The 19579-nt window shown below is 40.4% G+C and overlaps 1 protein-coding gene across 2 annotated transcripts in view; it reads right to left on the bottom strand.

Moving 5' to 3' along the window:
* Window positions 1-429: 429 nt before the first annotated feature.
* The window catches only part of kiaa0825 (KIAA0825 ortholog), a 126317-nt gene continuing 107167 nt past the window's right edge, over window positions 430-19579 (bottom strand). For both annotated transcript variants that reach the window (XM_077522937.1, XM_077522938.1), the window contains exon 23: window positions 430-1170. In XM_077522937.1, the coding sequence (XP_077379063.1) occupies window positions 987-1170 (184 nt within the window). In that variant the 3' untranslated portion in view covers window positions 430-986. The remainder of the gene's footprint in view (window positions 1171-19579) is intronic.

Below are 19579 nucleotides of genomic sequence, written 5' to 3'. Positions count from 1 at the left end.
TTTTTTTTTTTTTTTTTTGCACATGTGCTTTATTTTGTACCAAAACTGTATGACGTGGCTGCTTGTTTCCCAGAATCGAGCCCCACACTGAAATATCCGCTGTGCAAGTGCAACTTTGTTTTCTTCAGTGAGCATCAGCGCAGTGTAGCATCACAATAATCTTAAGAATTTCAAAAGATTTCTATGCTTATCTAATGAGTGTGACGAGAAAACCATACAGCGTTCAAAGAAGACTTTGAAGCAAAGACAATGGTATTGAAAATGGATGGATGAAGCTAGGTTGTCAAAATTAATGCATAATATAATGCAACTATTACAGAATTTTATTAGAATGTACATATGCATAGGATATGTATCAGAAGAAGAAAATAAAGCAACCAGGAACCCATTGCTGGCTTTTGCTTATAAGAAATGACAACAATTGACAAATTATGCTTTATTTCTAATATTGATTCTTTGGTCTCCGTTGTCATTGCCACCCAAGTATGTATGTTCAGGTTGCACAATACTGACAGACAGTACTGAGTGGGGTCCATTTCAGTACAGACTGCAATCAAAACAAACATCTCTTTTTCTCCAACTGTAATTTTATGTTGCTGTTTTTTTTTTCAGCAAGCAAGAAAAAAGTATGCTGACACCAACATCTTTACACACACTGCCTTAAAAAAAAAAAAAAAAAAAAAGCCCCCATGATCACACAGTCCCATCTTGTCCCGGGCAAACAAATGCGCCTCCTCCGTTTCCCAGAACTGATGTCTGGAGATGTGCTCCAAAAAAGATGAAATGTGACTGATGCAGATTTGAGAAGAAGACACAGTCTGAATCACACTCTTTCTTGTTGTCACAACGCACACGCATACTGTAGACACCTGCATTACACAGTACACACACAACACGCAGACACACACTCTAATACCTTGAGAGCCGCGAGTGCGTATTACAACTAAACATTTACAACATGATAAAAATTCCAACTGCTCGGACTGTTATTGGGCAGCCGTTTTATCGGATGGTTGCGGCCCCCCTTGGGTCCGCTCAGCCGTCGTTTCATCTGCTTCACGAGACTCCTGCAGTCCCACGTCGCAGTGGCAAACAAAATAGGCTCGTCTGAGTTCTTCTACCATCATTTTCTCCTCGTCTTCCAACTCTGCATCGTCCTGCATCTCCCACCTGGAAACATAAAGACAGTGGGAAGAGTTATGACCAGTTCTTGAAAAGCAGTCATCTTCTGAACTCCAGGTTTGGTAAGAAGGTGCTAACTAATGACCCAAAAACTTTCCGATAGAAAGGATTTGGACATTAACACTGTTCTTGGATATGGAAAACCAAAAATAAATAATTAAAAACTTTTGCATAAAAAATGTACTTAGGCAGTGACGTGTTTTACGTACCACTAGAGGAGTCCGCCTAACCAAGTTGTACGCCGACCACACTGAGAATCACTGTTCTGTTGAGTTGAGATCAGTTCACTGACTTGGCCATTGAATAATATTCACTTTGTATGCATCCCCAAAATGCTTAGTGTTGCCGATAATTATCCATATCTTCAAGGTTAAGCGACTTCTTCTACTCCTCTGGATTTGTAGCATTTGTCTAAATGTGAGCAGAGACTACTACAGTCCTAAACACCTTACAACTCATCTTGTTACTTCATAGAATCAATAAACACGAGTGATCCAGTTCCATTAGCCAGCCCTTCATGACCATGTCAAAACACGGCCCCCATGATGGCAAATGGTACTTCATTTATATAGCGCTTTTCCACAAGGCCCTCAAAGCGCTTTATATTTGACTACTTATTCACCTACTGATGACGCAACATCAATATCTTGCTCAAGGATATTCTGACGTGGTCACAATGGCATGGGATTGAACCCACAACCTCTGGTTTGCGGGATGACCACTCTACCATTGAGCTATGCCACCCCCAAATGATGATACCAATGATATGGCATGTTTTTGATCATGAGCTGTTCTTCATGCTTTTCAACATCATTCTGTTACAACTTGACCTTGGTTTCATCTGTTTAAATAGTCTAATTTCAGTTTTTTTGTTTTGTTTTTTGTAATGATTTCCGTCAAAGTGGAATCTGGCTTTCCTGTTTATGACTACTATCATCTGTTTGTGCCTGTTTGAAACCCTCTGAAATATTCCTGAAGGTATCTCATAGGTCCAGACGCCACCAAGGAAAGCATTCTGTCAGAAAAGCAAAGTAAGACTTTTTCGGGGTAATAGAGAATGTGTTTCACTTATTTGCTGATCTCTGGATGAGAGGGAGGAGTTAAGGTTAGCTCATAGTTGACTGAAAGTAACTAGAGTGTCATGTCACTTTGCCACAAGGTTAACTGTCGCCGTGGCAAATATAGTTCTGTATCTTGTTTAAGTGCCTGTAAATCTTCTCCAACACATTCAGACACAAGTGCAGAGTTTCAACAGAGAAACATCAAGGATGGTCATGTTGGTAATCCACTGAGTATTTCAATGGAGTCACTTGACTAGTGACTGCGGTCAATCAAATCCATATGGATGCCTTTGAGCTTCCGCATCGTACTCCATCCGCAGCAGAATTATGCTTATCTGACTGCAAATGATTGCATTTTCATTGCAATCTCACCATCTCCTTTTATCCCGCACTGCCTGCTACTCCGATTCCTCATTGCATCTTCAAACATGTTTCATATTGTTGTGTGTGAGAGGGAGGAAGGGGTGACCCATGCATGGCTACATCACGCACATGCAAAGCACTTTGCCTCTGTCACAGTGTGTATTTGTCCGTCACAGGCATACCCTTTCGCTGCATCCTTGCCATTGTCACGGTTGTAATTGCCACCTGTAAGGGGGAGGGTCTGTTTATGTAAATACACGACACGTTTCTTTTTGTCTGACTGCATTCTCCTCCTTGAACAAGTGGCTCTAATTCCTGTTCTGTTTTTGTTTCACAGCAAACAACACTATCAAACGATTGGCGATGAGACAAACCTGAGAAAACGCTGAGGGGAAAATGCTTTATAGAATGACAAAATGTAACTTAGAATATCTATTCAGTTAGAAAACAAACAAAATAATAAACACAAACAAAAGCACCAACATCCTGCAGTTGAAAGGTAGCGGAGGTTTGTTGGAACATTGGCAGCACATAAAGGAGTGAGTGAGAGCGGAAGGAAGACAAGAAGGTACGCTATAGCTTTTTCAATGTTTAATTTTCAAATAGGATTAAGCAGAATGACATTTAGCTGAAGGTTACAGGCTCAGCATTGTCTTAGCTGATATTGATATGCAGGAGGCACCCTGCTTGTCACTGGGACAAACACTGTTGATGAATGAGAAGCCTTTCCCCAGGAGGGTGTTAAGTGCAAATTTGAAATGAGCGAGAGGCAAAGGTGGGGAGCGGGGAAAAAGAAACGGCACCCACAGATAGAGACAGAATTACCATGATGGTTGCCATGTACGCTGTCACTTGATAATGTTGCCCAAAGTGTAAATTGTTCCCTTAAGTATTGGGTTGTGTATTCAAAATAAGAGAAAAAATAATAATGGAAGCATAATAGGTGTATTGATGAGCGTATCAAATTTCAACAACTACAACACGGCGGAGGCTGTTAGAAATGCATAAATAGACCGAAGTTGACAAGAACTTCATCCTCATTTGGCAAAGTTTCCCCTGGAATTTACATCTTAATAAGGGGAGTCTCACTTTCTAATTCTTATGGGCTCTCCTCATTTTTCATGCATTAATACTGGAGCTGCTGACGAGGCGATTCCTCTGAATACAGAATAGGACACACATATTAAGACTCATATATTTACAGGATTGATGTCATGGGAGATTGTCTTTGAGTGTGAGGAATTGACTGCCACACATGTCCTACAGTGTGAGTGTCAATTTGGTCACATCACACTGAGGTTAATTAGGTCCTAAGAAAGTGGTGACAGAAGTGAGGTTAAAATAAAATGACGGATTCACGACTACAGTTTATTTCACCTTAAAAAAAATAAATAAATGTCAAGACTGACCATGATGGAAGTAGTGTTATTTTCATCGACCAAAACTAAACATAAATAATTTTGCCATCACACATTTTTCACCGGACTAAAACTACCTAGACTAAAACCTTCAATAAAAACAACTGGGACTAAATCAGTATGCATTTCCGTCGACTAATGAAAATGAGATAAAAACATACTTCACTTAATAAAAATTGGACTAAAATCTACAGACATTTTAGTTCATGAATACAAACGAGACAAAAATGATTTGATTTTGTAAAATCTTGTCTCTTCTAATTTGTCATATGACAGTGACACACTCCCTTTCAAACCTGCAGCTAGCGAGTGCAACTTGAACAAATGCATGGGGCAGAAAGGATGTGGACTCATGGTGAAAGGTTAAAAAGTAAATTTTAGTTAGAAAATAACATTAATCCAACGACTTTAATGTTCCAACAATAATGTTAATCCGACCGCAAACTAATGCTAGCTAACTTACTAGCTCATATCATGGAGCCATAGTAGCCACTTGTTGATATACTGCAATTATGTTTGAAGAAAAGATGTGAGAAAATTTCATGTGAAATAGTTTTTAGATCAAAAATGTTAACATAATCTGCTGACAAAAAGAATGCAAAGGGGTAAAATGATTGTTCTGACTAAAACTAGACTAAAACGTTGACAGTTTTTCTTGGCTCAGACTAGACGAATATAATTATGTTTTCTTGGACTAAAATAAAGATTAAAATGCTAGATTTATAGTTGACTAAATAAAAACGGGATGAGGTTGACTAACTATGATAAAAAAAAATAAGCAGGATTGAAATTGGAATAAAACAGACTAAATTAAAAAATGTCGGATACAATTAAAACTAGATGTAAGAGTGCCCAAGGCACTGACGAATGACGGACCAGCAAAATGTTGTAAAATGCCCACAACAGCTTACAACAATAGCATAATTTTCCTTACAGTAGCTGGAAGTATTTACATCGCATTTGCTCAAGTCTACTGCTTCTGAATGTATGCCTGCCTCAAAACACAAAAAAGAACCAAAGAAAAACAGAATGCTAGGTAAACAGGATGCTACAACAGCAGACAAATGCCTAAAAACTAAAGCAGCAGAAGCAACACCAAAAAAGAACAGACACAAAAGTATGTTGGTAAAATGTGAGCAAGCATCAAGACAAAGTGCTTGAGCGATCATGAGAGGCAGCAGCCAGCGGTTCCCCCTGCAGCTGTCACAAGGCTTGAGGGGGCTTCTCCATTTCTCCGAGTGTGTGTTGGATATGTTTGCGCTGAGCTGGATGCCCTGCACGACTGCCACTGGGACGGCTGTTTGTTTAAAAGGCTCGCCTGTCAAACACAGAACGCTCGCGACAGCCAGACACGGAGCTAAATGACTCTGACAGCAGCCCTAATCAGAGGCTTCGCACATTGCCACAGGGCCTGGAGGATCCATCATAACCCAAGCCTAAATATTTAAAGTGCTAAACTTTCCAAAGGTCACAGGCTTTTCCATGCATGCCAGGGCGACATGTGTCACAGTGGTAGGACGAGGGGAGAGCAAGACCGAGAGAGCGAGCGGGAGAGAAAGAATATGATTAAATGTCCTTTCCTAACAATTTTAACCCCTTTTAGATTGTCATAGGTTACTTTTAGAAAATGGACATTTTGGCTGGTGGTCACAATGTTAAACATCTCATTTAGGGCTACAGTTTGGGATGAGCGTGACAGATTAATTTGACAAGTATGTCTATTTAAAAACTAGAATGACACTCAAAAGAGGACAAACCAAGGCCGGACAATTAGTGGTAGAGTTCTCGTTTCTAGTCCAGTCTTTCTCTTCTTATTCTGTAACAAAATTACTTCTTCTGAAATTCGGTGTGGATCAAAACATATTATATGATGAACTTTGTGGATAGAAAGTAATGCACATGGACACTTAGCCAACAGGTCACCAACAAAAAAGGAGCTGAAGCCTTTCCTGGACTGGTAGTCAGTCAATCATAGGACACTTATCACTCTTAAACTACTGGGTCAACAGTAATCCAAATTGGCTGAAATAGCTAACCCAGCACTGAGTCCGAAAGAGACAAAATACGCAAAAATACAGTATCTAATGTGACAGATGTTCTGCAGTTTTTCAGACACACCTCACCCACACAAACAAATGCAGGCAAATACATTAATGTTTTCATAAACTTGGGCTGAAAACATACTAAGTGCACCAGACTCACAATCACTGGGCATCCAGAATTTTACTTGTAGTAGTTCCAGTCTGGTCAAGCAAAGCTTAATCCACCATTAATGAATTTCAACAACGACAACCCAACCGGAGCGTGCCAAATACGAGCAGCTAATTTTAGTTGAAAGTTCAGAGAGGAGGTGTTACAATGGCTTGTGCAGTGTGCCCGCGTGTGTGCATCTTCTTCAGACTGAGCGTGACCGTGTTAAGTCCATACTATCTCATTTCACGCTCTTGCACTTGGCCTTTGGTGTAACACTTCCACAGGCAACATTGAAGTGTAGTCACAGCCCGCTGTGCACTTTTGCACCCAGGTGTCCAAAAAGTGGAGTGCATGGGAATAAATCATTGCATGGGACGGGTTTGAGTTGACAAAAGTTAGGCAAAAGCCAGCCATGAGGTCCCAGAGGTTCGGACCTTGGGAATATTTTACTTGCTTGTACTTACTATATAGAAAAATGTGTAATCTGACAAACACAGAATTATATTTGTTTTAGCCTGCGATCATGTATTTATTAGCACACTGATTTTTTTTTTTTTTTTTTTTTTTTAGTAGCTAAGGCATTTTTTTTAATTTGTCAAGTCTGTCAGGGTTGTTAATAACGCTTGTCTCTGTAGTGTGTCACATTTAAAATACATTTATTTTCAGTTTACAGAGATTTTAATTGCTCATTTAGCATTAGTCCTGTAATTCGTGCTAGAGTAACATTGATACGTGATGAATAAATCTTTGCTACCTTGCAGTAAAAGCATTCAAAGAAAATGCTCTTGATTTCTTCAAAGGACGAAAAGCCATAAAATAAGACAAAAAAAAAGAAGCTTTTGTTTGGAAATGGATTCTGCACATTGGGCCTCAGTTCACTTGGGGGTCAACGACAAGTTCACAATGCAGGGCAAAGGAACACCTCTTTGACTCAATTTCTATTGGAAAGCAAACATCTAATTCAATTTAGATATGTGCCTGTGCCAGGCTGTGAGGCGGAGGCAGATTGTAAGTGACAGCCATTGGACAGCTGGCTGGATTTGAATATTGACGAGACAGAGACTTGACAGAAGGGATTATGCTCTACCTTCTGACTTAGTAGCCACTGCACTGATCCATTCCATTGTCAGATCAAGTCACTGTCAGGTCTACAGTATATCCATGCACTCATGCCACTCAGTATTAGAGCCCACCTGGGATCCTTCCCAATGCAAACTGATGGCCCCTCAAAAGCGACTAGACATAGACCCAATCAACATGGACAACAGTCTGCGGCAGCACCAGCAAATCTATTTCCAAGTAGTCAGTATAGGGTTAAAGAAAAAGAAATATTTGTGGGGTTTGATTTAAGTAAGTCGGATGTTTACTTTTCTATTCTCAAGGCTCGGATATTTTACAGACATGTAGTACTTACTTGTCAAAGAAAATTTAGAACATCAAACTAGATCAGATGATTTAAGTCGATGTGATGTACACATATAAAAAAAAAATCAGGTTTGTGGAAATCTAGACGAATCAGACTTGGACAGGAACATGTCTATTGTTTCCAGCGGACACACGTGACTAATGGAGAGTACAATACACAAAATGTAAAGTTATTTACCAAAAAAAAAAGCTTTCTTGTTATGATGACCTTTTCCTCACATCAGTCATTTTGACATAGGAACAGTAGGACAGATACATTCGGAATGACATTAATAAGGAAAACAAATTCCATTTGGCTTTTAGAGAGTCATGTTCCATCTACCCACAGTGTTGCACTTTTTTTTTTCTAACAGTGTTTTTATTCAAATCGTTTTCAAAACATACAATACAATTCTACCGGTTCAACTAATTTAGTAACTTAAATAGAGTGCTGCACTTTTAACTTAAGAGTTAAGTTGAGTTTCAGACATTTTACCATTATATTTGTATTTCTGAATATTATTACTGTCTTAAATGTCCCAGAAGTGGTAAAATTGTGACTGACAGAATGTTTGTAGTATTGTACTGTATTTTTCAGTTGCATGTGCATTTCTGGTTGTATTCTAAAAATGAGATAAATACTTGTATATGGCCATTATAGTCTCCCTAAAACAACAAACCTAACGCTGCTAATGGGATAGCACAATATGTTATTTGCTATAGAGATTTAATATGCTTGTTTCTTTTACAGGGTGGAATTTGATATTGAATGAAAAACACTTGTGTTATTCATGTATCTATGACGTTTTGTTCATTCTACAAAATACCTCCAACCTGATTCCATGAATGCATTTGTGTATCTGATGGTGAAGTGGAGGATTGTTAGGAGCTAGAAGCTTCAACAGAGGCAGCTAACGATTATAAATAATGTAACAAATTCCTAATTCTTGGGAAATTAGTGCATATTTGAATTGCTGCGCATGTGTGGCGGGTCAAAATTTCTCATGCAAGATTCCAGTCTATTATTTCGTGTCATGTGTATTATGAGCACACAATTCAAAGCCCTCCGTCTGCATGCTTGCAGCTCCTTGTCTCTTCTCTCCAGTCATCCAGAGGGAAGTTTGTGTAAATTTGCAGGGGCTTAATTACTGAATAATTTAGACCATGCTGCAAATTAATGTAGACATTTCCATATTAATGTGTTTGCCGACCCATTCCACATGTGTTTGTGCTGTGGACGGGAGGGTGGCAATTATCGCAGCACATCATAGCAGTTGCGCCGGTATTTCAGACATCATTAGGTTGCGTGTCCACCCCTGTGTGACTGTGAGCGCTCGTCGATTGGACACACTTTGATATGCTCCTCAAATGGGCTGGCTATGGCTCTGTGGGTAAGCTCTATCAAATATAGCTCTGGGAGACACAAATGGGGAAGGCGCTTGTTGTCTGTGACAAGGTGGGGCCTAACTTGGAGGCACTGATGTTTCAAGATGTAATATAACATGCACACAGATGCACACATACTGTCCTCTGTGACTACTCCACATGGGCAGTTCGTGTTTTCCCCGCAGGGTTGACGATGCTCTACTCCTCACCTGCAGTCTCTTGACTCCGAGACTCTTGATAGGAGTTCAACTGAGCAGCCTGCCACCTTTCAAAGAAATGGCACCCAAGAGAGGAGAGGAGAGTGGTGTGTCTGTGTAACCACCCTCGATCTGAAAATTGTCTCAACATGGCCTTTCCTGAAAGAAGCCAAACTCTTGGCACCTTTCACCTGACTCTGAAAGATTGTTCTTCCAAATCCAAAGAAATCAGAGATAGAGAACAATCCACAGAAATGAACATTTTGGGTGAAATCTTGAATTGTAAATGCTGTATTTTGCCATCACTTCAAAGTATGATGGAAACTAAAAATACTGGCAGTTGTTGCCAATTAGCTTGTCCTGTATTAGATTTTGTGTAAAATCAAAGCTAACTTTGGGCAAGAAGCAAGGTACACCTTGAACTGTGTGACAATTTCAGGTCCCACTAACACACTCACATTTGTACAATTTAGAGTTTTCAATAAGCATGTGCAGTCATTGATTGTCTCACTCCTGTGTCCCTCCGTCGCTGTCTGGTTTGATGCTGCCACAAAAAAGGACAAAATCCGACGATGACGGACAGTTAAGACTACTGAAAAAAAATCCTTGGTACCACCTACCTAGACTTGGGGACTTGTACGCTACAAGAACCAAGACAAGGGCATGCAAAAATTCTCTCAGACCCTCCGGATCCTGGTCACCACCTCCAACTCCTTCCCTCGGGTATGTGCGATTGAACTATGCACACTAAAACCAGAAGATGTTAAAATAGTTTCTTCCCTCTTGCGTCTCTGTATCCATCTGTCTTTCTATAAGTGAATAGATTAAACAAATAATTTCGCTATGGAAAAATGATCAGTGGCGAGTGTGAGATGCTGGTAAACTACATAGAGTATGCTTCTCATCCCGCTACAGACCACCTCAAAGTTTTGATACACCCTATTTGGTACAATCAGGTTTTCCTTCATTCACCGATTTGGTTTCTCGTTCATACTGTGACTACGGTGGCAAGTTTTTGTACAGTTTAAGAACCTTGCCAGGAACCTGTTTGCCCATCTTGTCCCGTTGTGTCCTCTCATGACCATCCCGTTTCATCCACACCGGCCTGAAACGTGCTGCCGTGGCTGCCAGGAACATAGTATAAAAGCAGTCTAACATGCCTGTTTTTGGAATATGGGAACAAGCTGCAGTACCCGGAGAAAGCCCACACAAGCACGGGGAGTACAGCCCGCCCCCCAGAAATCATGTGCAAAAATAGAGTGAAAACAGTTGAAACTTTCTCAAATTGAAACTTTTGTGGTTGTTGCCTTTCCCTGCACTCAACATGTGCCTTCAATCCTCCAGTCCAACAATCTTGTGCTTACACAAGATCTGCAGGTCCCCAAACTATTTTGGAGACAGTTAATTAGAGCTCCCTTTAACATCTTATCTCCCCCCGTGTCGCGCGTGTCTGCATTTGGGTCTACTCCTTTAAACTTTGTCACCAAATGCATAAAATATCAGCCATGAATTAATGAACAAAGATGATACAGATAAACAGTCAGTAACTTTGAGATTTTGCCCTCTGCGCGCACTATATAAGCACAAACAGTGAGAACAAGCACTCGTACAATCTCCCCACTGAACCGGGTACAGAGGGGAGAAAAAATGTTCATTGTGATTTCACCCCAGTGTTCTACCAGGAAATAGCATATTACTTATTCAGCACCTTGCCTTTGTTTTTTGTGCATATATAAACTGTCAAATCTACTGAGGAGCGTTGAGGGTTGAGAAACTGCGACTTGCTCTCAGACAAAGGCCTCGCTCTCCAACATTGATCCGGCAAAACTTCTGTTCAAAGCTCACCACATATTTCCATAGCCACTCTGAATACATTGCATATTGCAAAATGTTGAACTTTAGACCGTAGAGGTGTCAAAATTAATTAATTAATCAACAACTAATCAATTATCAAATTAATCTACGACTATTTAAATAATCGAGTAACTGCTTATAGCAATCGCTTAACTTAAAATGGTCGAAATCTTATGATTTCAGCTTCACAACAGTAGACAGACAGACAGTTTGTCTGATTCATGTAGTAATTCAAGAAAGCAGATTGATTTTTATGTTTAATTAAAGCAAGACAATTAACATCAGCTTTTACTTTAGAAAACAATGACTGAACAGTAACTCAATAATTTTCAAAAAGGTAGGCGTGTTGATTGAACTGTTGACTTGACTTGACTTGACTTGACTTGACTTGACTTGGAATGAATGGCAACACGTGTGACGTATATTGGGTGTGATGTCCACTCTTCAAGAGGGTGTTTGCGTGTGCATGTATCTTACCGGCTAATGAGCATTTATATGAAACTGTTAAGCCAGTGCTTCTCAAATAGTGGGGCGCCCTCCCAGGGGGGCACGAGGCTTCGTCAGGCATCAGTTTGACCTCGGGGAAAAATGCTTTTTTATTTTTATTATTATTTTTTTTTACTGTTTTAGAATAAAGTGCAATTGCACCTCCACTACATTAGGGGGCAGTGGCGCTCTCATTGGCAGAGTGTGCGCAGGGAGCGTTCGCTCGGTGGTGTAGGGGTTTTGTTTGCACTGAGCATGCGTGCTTTGCACACAACACAGGGTATGAGTATGAAATGTAGGCACAAAGTATAGCAGACCGTCAAGTGACACCATGAAAAAATATTTAACAGAGATGAGAAGAGAGGCGGAGAGGGATGGAGATAAAGAGACAAACGAAAGTCACCCGAAAGCGAAGACAAGGAAATATGACGAAGCGTATGGGGGGTGGGGGGTGGGGTGGCACGAGATGTTTTCTTCTGCCTTGGGGGGGCATGACAGAAAATAATTGAGAAGCACTGTGTTAAGCAATCAGTCAATAAACCCATCTTAGCAGTAAATGTTTTATTTCACTGTTGGCCACTGATGCCGTCCTATGCTAACACGGAGGGAGTTTGCATACTTGGGTTAGCTAGCTGCTACGACAGACACAACACCGATTGATTTAAAACTTTACCAACAGCAAAAAAAACACCCTGGTTTCTGCTCTTGACCAAATTGCGGCTACGTTAGCATGCCAGCCGCATGTGTACACTCTATAGCTGTGAATGTGAGTGCCAAATGTGTGTATGTATGATTGCCTTGTGACCAGTCCAGTGTTTACCTCTCCCAAAATCAGCTGTAATAAGCTTCAGATCATCATGACTAATAAGGACAAGCAGTATAAAAAAATAAAAAAGTAAATAGCTGGAGGTCGTATTTGAGCCACAAAGGTACTGGTAATTCGTTGGTCTGCTACAAACAACGCTGTTCACATCAGTACTGTATGTTGGTTGAAAATAGCTCTAAGTGGTCAAATATTGAAGTGAAATGAGAGTCAATAACTGGGTGAAGCATGCATTGTATATGTGGCTGTATTTAGTCTCCTTTCATAATGACATTATTAGCAGTGGGCTCCTGTGGTTTGTGTGGGCCTGCACTGTACTGATTAGTCCATTCAGACATTGATCTCACCTTGTTGATGTGTGTGTGTTTGTGGCGGTGCTACTGTGTATCAGATCAGGGCCTCAGTCTCATAATATTTCAAACGGTTAATTTTCCGCCATGCTAATGGCAGTTGTAGAGGGTTAAGGAGATAAATAAAACCTCGCTGTCATCTTATTTAATATCAAATGCCACTTAATTATAGCTGTACATGTTTTCAAACACTTTGCATAATTTATTGTTCTGCTCCTTCCTAATCTGCAGATCCTATCACATGCTCTACTTTAGCCGCTCTTTGCTTATAATAACAAAGTCATAATGCTCCCTCTCTCGCACTCTTTCTTTCTCTTTCTTGCTGCCAACAGCAGTGTGACAGAGATAAGCAAGGCGGTGAAAAGACATTTTAAGTTGTGCTTCACCTTGTAAGGATTTGATGCTGTGTTGTCAGCTCAGGAAAACACGCGCGCAACAAACCTCAGGCAATGCTGCATACAAGCATTGTGTAGCTCTTTGAGCAACGTGACATCGCCATTGATGAGCACACAGCAAGAAAAGGAAGCATAAAGTAGGTCCATAAGGTGTGCTCTATGCAAAGTACACGGCATGTCAAGAGCTTTTTATGCCGAATTTGAATTTGTTCTGCACACTGAGTGTAGCACTAAAGTGTCAGAGGGAACTTGGCACATTAGTGACATTAATGTAGCAGCAAGGCGTAGGTCATAAAGAAGGCGGGATGAGGCTGACTGCTTTACATGCTGGGGCTGCAATCAGCAACATTAAATGTCAAAGCACATCAGTTGCTCTCTATAGCTATGAATTGTCAAAAGGTTGAGCATTTAAGTCACATTAGCATTAAAGCACACATCCACATACCGACAATTTCTGAGCCCGATTTGTGCACTTCCCGTCCTTTATAATCAAAGTCAGCAAAATTCTGATTGTTGGGTTTCTTGGAAAGATGATTTTGAGCGATGCTATGGGGTTTGTGAAAAGATTACACCACTTGCTTAAAAAAAAATAGAAATCCTTAGGTGTATGGTTACATTTGGTCGAACCATGGACATCATGACTGTGAATAGGAATCAATCTGATGCTAGTGCTTTTTGCAGGACACAAATAGAGGAGCAACTGATCATGTTGAGTGTTGAGTGCAAATGCTATATACTGTAGTTAGTTACCAAATAAGCTAAATTAGTTTACGGTGACCAGACATCTTTGGCCGGGGAAATTTGTTTCCAAATATGCTAAAAATTAACCTAGTTTTGTCTATTAAACCTATTTCTTCTACCATGACTCTTCTTGTATGTATTTTCCATCAGTTTGGATGCCTTGGGGCTTCATACTGCCTCTCATAGCTAAATCTCAGGACTAAAACAGACATTTTATGTCTGGTGTTGGTCATCTAAAGTAAACCACACATGATAAGAACAGTAAGTAGGCACGCACGGTGATATAATTTCTTGCCATGTTTGAAGTCCCTCGCATAAATAAATAAATAAATAAATAACCTGAAGCAGATTAGAAAAATACAAAATTGCCATTAATTGTATTTAATTTTATGGAAAAATGCTACATGGTGTATATTTGGTCTTTCTTTAAAATGATGTGGGGGGGTTTCAAGGTGGGATGAATGTAACATTTGTTTTCTTTTTACCATACTTTTTTTGACTGTATTGAAGCATATGCTTTTATAGTTCAAACACAATATATTGATTAATTTTTCATACAATTTTTGACTAAATACAACCACACCGGACATTCAATCCACTACAGTGTGCAGTCTACAACACACAAAGGCGCGGCAGTTCAGCTCTTGTCTCATTGTTATGAATTCACCATTCCTATCTCTTTACATTCAGGCAGCATCATGCACCACGCAGCTGCAGCTCCCGAGAGGCCTGATAACGTAATTGTCTGCCATTACACCGTATCAGACGACAGATCGGATGTAATTTCATATAATCTGTTGATTCGGACTCATTAACATTTATATCAACCAGGAACAAGTAATGAGCTAGTTTTGGTGGGCAAACTGTTGCTGTTTTGAGAAATGCGTGTGGGTTTATTAGGAACATATGACTGTAAAAAATATACACATTAAATTCCAATATAAGAGCAAAATTAAAGCCTTTACAAAGATTATAATGCTGATAAGTAAGTTTGTATGATAGCATTCAAGGGAAAAACACTAAAATTTCCACACATTGTGCAATAAAATGTGAAGCAAGACCACATATTGTGTGGATTAGGATGAATTAGGATGTTGCGTGCATAGCTACAAAGATGAGTGTGTGGTTCTCTGTGACACCAACACAGACACAGTTGCTACCTGAGGAAGGTAATGGATGGGAGGAACATGCAGTTGTGCATCTTCTCTGTGGGCCCTCCATCCTGTGCCAGTCGATGGACCAGACAGGCCAGGGCTTAGTAGATCACATAGATCTCACGGTCAAGATATGCGTCAATAGGAAGAAGGTGCTTTTGAATATTCACTCCAGTGTTTGGTGGCCGGCTGCATATTAATTGACACAGAAAAATCATTCTTTGAACTCAATAAAGACTTGATGAATTAAAGAGGAAACAGCCAGTGAAGTTTGCATGTACTTGTTGACTGGTGTTGAGGGATTGGCTGACTGACCATGACCTGGCTTTAATAAATTATTGAAGCTCTATTTCTGGCTGGCTTGACACTTTAGAGCCTAAAAATCCCAGAAAGTCTGGCAACATCAATCACGCTATCAAAAAAAGTCAGTTAAATCCTATTTTGGTCATGATTGGACTTCACAAGCTCCTCTTGACCACGGCGACTTGTTAAAATAGGATTTGTTTTTGCTATAAGATTGCTTGACAAATTACAGCCAGCTTCGTGTTCATAATAAAGTGGGCCCTGTGACTGTAATATCACATTGTAGAGCCCATAATTACTAGAAAGCAGATTGCTTGGCCTCAGAAAACCATCAATCATACACTGTACCGCAATTCAAAACATATTCCCAAAAGAGAAACATCACAATATTGCGATCGAGTGTTTGAAATGTCAGGGCAAAGGAAACCCAGGCGTTACATAATGATTATTGCAAAACTTTCTCCCCGTCACTCAATGGCTGTAATATGCAGTGGATGGCCATGGGGGTTCATTAGTGAGAACAGGCTGCTGTTGAAAAGCTCCAGTTTCACCTCTGATCCCAGCTAATGTGATTTGGACCTGAGACTGGTAGTGGAGAGATTAGATGCTGGCTCACCTCAGGGTGGGAACCAGAGAAGCAGACATACATCACTGTTGCTTGCTTTTAAACTCATCGTCCTCTAACATCTCATTTGCTCCAAAGCGTCCACAAAAAAGCGCTGGATGTACTGTAGAACACACTCGCTGGCTAATTACTGCTGACAGAATCGTTACGTTTTGCATGGATATCTGCTAGCAGGATTTTATTTTGCTTCTTTTAACATAGAACCTTACAAATAGCTACTGAGGATGTCTGTATTTTACACAGCATTCTGCAGTGCCACAAGGTACACAGTGAGCCATTTTGTTAGATCTACGTCGTCGACTTGTCGTCATCAGTGCATCTAAATATAAAAAGTCTGTTCACCCCTGTTCAAATGACATGATTTTGTGATTTAAAAAAATGAGACCAGGATAAATAATTTTAAAACATTTTCCATTAATATATTCACCTGTAACTTAAAATAATGTTGCACGAGTGTGTATTAGGATTTAAATGGTGACAGGTGTGTGCTGACTTCCATTTAAAGCAACACTAAGGAACTTTCAGTTTACATTGATTATGGAGGCACCATATGGACAAAAGGGGTAATGTTATGAAGGAAGACCACATTTCCCATGAGGACAAACGCATAGCATCGTCATTTGGGCCAATGTTGATCCCTGACTGTCCTTTTATCCGGGTAGATTCTGCCATGAAAGCAGTAATCGTGCATAGAAGTTCAAATTGGCTTCACTCTTTGCAACAAATGGAGAAAGGGAAGTATGTATGCCACCAAGCAGTCAGCAAATTTGTAGTTTTTTTTGTGTGTGTTCCTACCACCCTCCTCAAAGTTGCTTTGTGCCAGTAAAAATGATACAGACCCCCTTGGGCCATGACAAAGGTAACATTCAACTAGTTTTAAGTTGATGTTCCATCCGAAGTGTGAAAATGAAAATATTTTATTAAAGTTGAAAAGTTTCATAGTGCTTCTTTAAAATGAGTTTGAAATGTGATTGTTGAATCCTGAACACAGCCACATCCCAGTTAGAAAAGGGTGTGCACACTTATGCAACTACATTATTTGTTACATTCATGTGCCCTCAGTACCTCCAACAAGGTTAAGAACCACCTCTGCTCTATTGTGAACTGTCCCAGCTTATTAATAGCAATTACCCTTTTAGCTTTAAATCACTTTTTCATTTAGGTGATCCACACTTTCAAAAATCAATTGTTTTAGAAAGACTGGAGTGACCACGATCGGCCACCGACAACTGTGTTAGCATTCTCCTTTGGCCCTTACCACCAGTCGCAATGACACAGTCCCGTTTCTTTCATTTCCTTTTCATTAATCCTGTGCTCTTCTCTATCCAGTCGTAGCCTCCATACAAACAGACCCTCCACTTCCATCAACACCTCCTCCATTATGTCCCTGCCTCCGTCCCTTCCTTCACTGCTCTCTCCCCACTCTCATTAGGTCATAGTTGTGGTGATTTGTCAGTGTGGCTTGTGTTGATTAATAGGTAGATGGAGCCCCTATATTAGGAGGCTGTCAGCGGGGGCTCCACAGAGCCAGGACCGACCCACTGAGCTGCCTTACCACCCAGGTGGCCCCATTGGGGCTAAATGAGCTGTGAAGGGTCTATGGGGCTGTGCCCGCCTGCCCCACACTAAGACGTTACGCACAAACACACACACATAGACCAAAAAAAAAAAAAAAAAGGCACGAGCACATGCGGGTATACTCACACATTTCTACTCTGACATGCAGGCACTCTACACACTCAACAGCCAGCTTCTCGCTGCCACGCATCCCTGCGTTCCCACATGATTTGTCACACTCCATCAATGGACAATAAGTTACTGCCACTCTAGCCTGTCAATGGGCCTTGTCTTCAGCAGACCCCCTCCATGGTATCTCCCAACCCAGAGCAGAGGGAGGATGTGGGTGGGGTTGCTTAACAGAGAGAAAGTGTTGATGTGTTCAAATGGGAGACATAAAAAGTGTGAAGAACAGTGTTGGTTGCGTACATAAAACTGTATGTCAATGATTATGTTTACATGCAGTCAATATTTTGGGAAAGGAAAAATTTGTTTACACGCGTAATCGGACCAAGTTATTCACATATACATTTCCCATTCTAAACCATGACGCAGGGACAACGTCGTTAGTACGCAAATAGATATAATTTCCGCTTTTTACTTAATACAGTTAATAAAACATTATGTCCATGTCACTCAACACACTAATAAAGTAGTCGTTTTACTCGTCACTCCAAAAGCCGTGCAGACAGAAAATAACATGAAAACACTGTATTGAAATCAATTCATACAAGTTAGGCTCGCTTATGTTGCACTCGAGGATGGTCAGAAGTCGGACTTTTACGAGTTCAAACCAGGAAGTGTGTACGGGAACGCCCCATTTAACTCAGAAATTCCACTTGCGAAGTCGGAAAAAAAGAAGGACCCCGACTTCATCGACGGACTATAATTGATGTCACTCTACAATGGTTTCCACTTTGGAAACAGACTGCGAATGGTAAAACACAATTTACTTGAGTAAAAAACGAGATAGCTTTCTTCATTCATAAATATTCGACATAACTTCCTGTAACGCAACGTATGACAGTATGCCGCTATCTGAATGAAATCTGCATGAAATTATACGGTAAACTACGAACTGTATGGAATGCTTATGAAAATTATAAATGAAGCAAAATTACGAGGAGGTAAGTTTGCCTGTGGTAAAAAACGAGTTTTAAGAACCATAATAAAAAACAATTTTGCACTATCCGCCATTTTGTTTGTTTACTTTCACCTCAAACGCTTTCAGGTCGGAACTGGGAAAAACCACCTCGGATATATCCGACTTCTGACCATCCTCGAATGCAGCATTAGCATGTGGCAACTTAAGATGGCCGCCTCACATAGGAAACACCCAGATTCCTTGCAAGTAGAGCATGTGTAAAACACAAACCAATGATCCTTTCAAACAAGGTATTCCAATCAACTTTATATGACCAAATATTCAGGTTAGAAAAGTTGTAACCCAGAGTTCTTATTCCAGTTTTTAAAAAGAGCATATTCAGGTTGATGTGCGTGTTTACATGGCCTTTCAAAACCAGAATATTGACAATATTCTGGTTTTGAAAGGCCTGCATGTAAACCAGAGTAAACTCTGAAAGTTGGAGGCAGCTGTAAATAATTGGCTAAGAATGTGAACTGTAACTTATTGCTACCCTGACTGATATTGCGATTTAGTCACCCCCTTATGTTAATCCCCCATGCATTAAGTATTGGGGTGCCCTTAAGCAAGGCAGCTAAGCCTCTCAATTGGCATTGGAAAACTGCCCACGGCTCTCCAACGTTTCAGTGAAGATGTCAATATATGTATTCACTACTGTGTGGCGCTTCTCCTCATTATCGTTGTTGGTGAGCTGGACCCTGGACTGGTTGCCAGCCAATCACAGGATAGATTAAAAAAAAAATCAGTGACGGTCCGAAATTGCCATCTACCACTGCAGGCTATAGCAGCTCTTGGGCTGCCATTACTGGTGGATGGCTGGCCCTCACTATCACAACTTGCTTCATCACATACACAATATTATCATTGTATCTTTAGACAGATGGGACAGACCCTCCAGCAAAATGACAGAGTAGCCTGTCTGAAGTGAATCCTTGGAAAGGCT

Source organism: Festucalex cinctus, chromosome 5, assembly GCF_051991245.1.
Source record: "Festucalex cinctus isolate MCC-2025b chromosome 5, RoL_Fcin_1.0, whole genome shotgun sequence".
Classification (NCBI taxonomy): Eukaryota; Metazoa; Chordata; class Actinopteri; order Syngnathiformes; family Syngnathidae; genus Festucalex; species Festucalex cinctus.
Note: the sequence above shows the minus strand (reverse complement) of the source record. Positions and strands in the feature narration are given on the sequence as shown.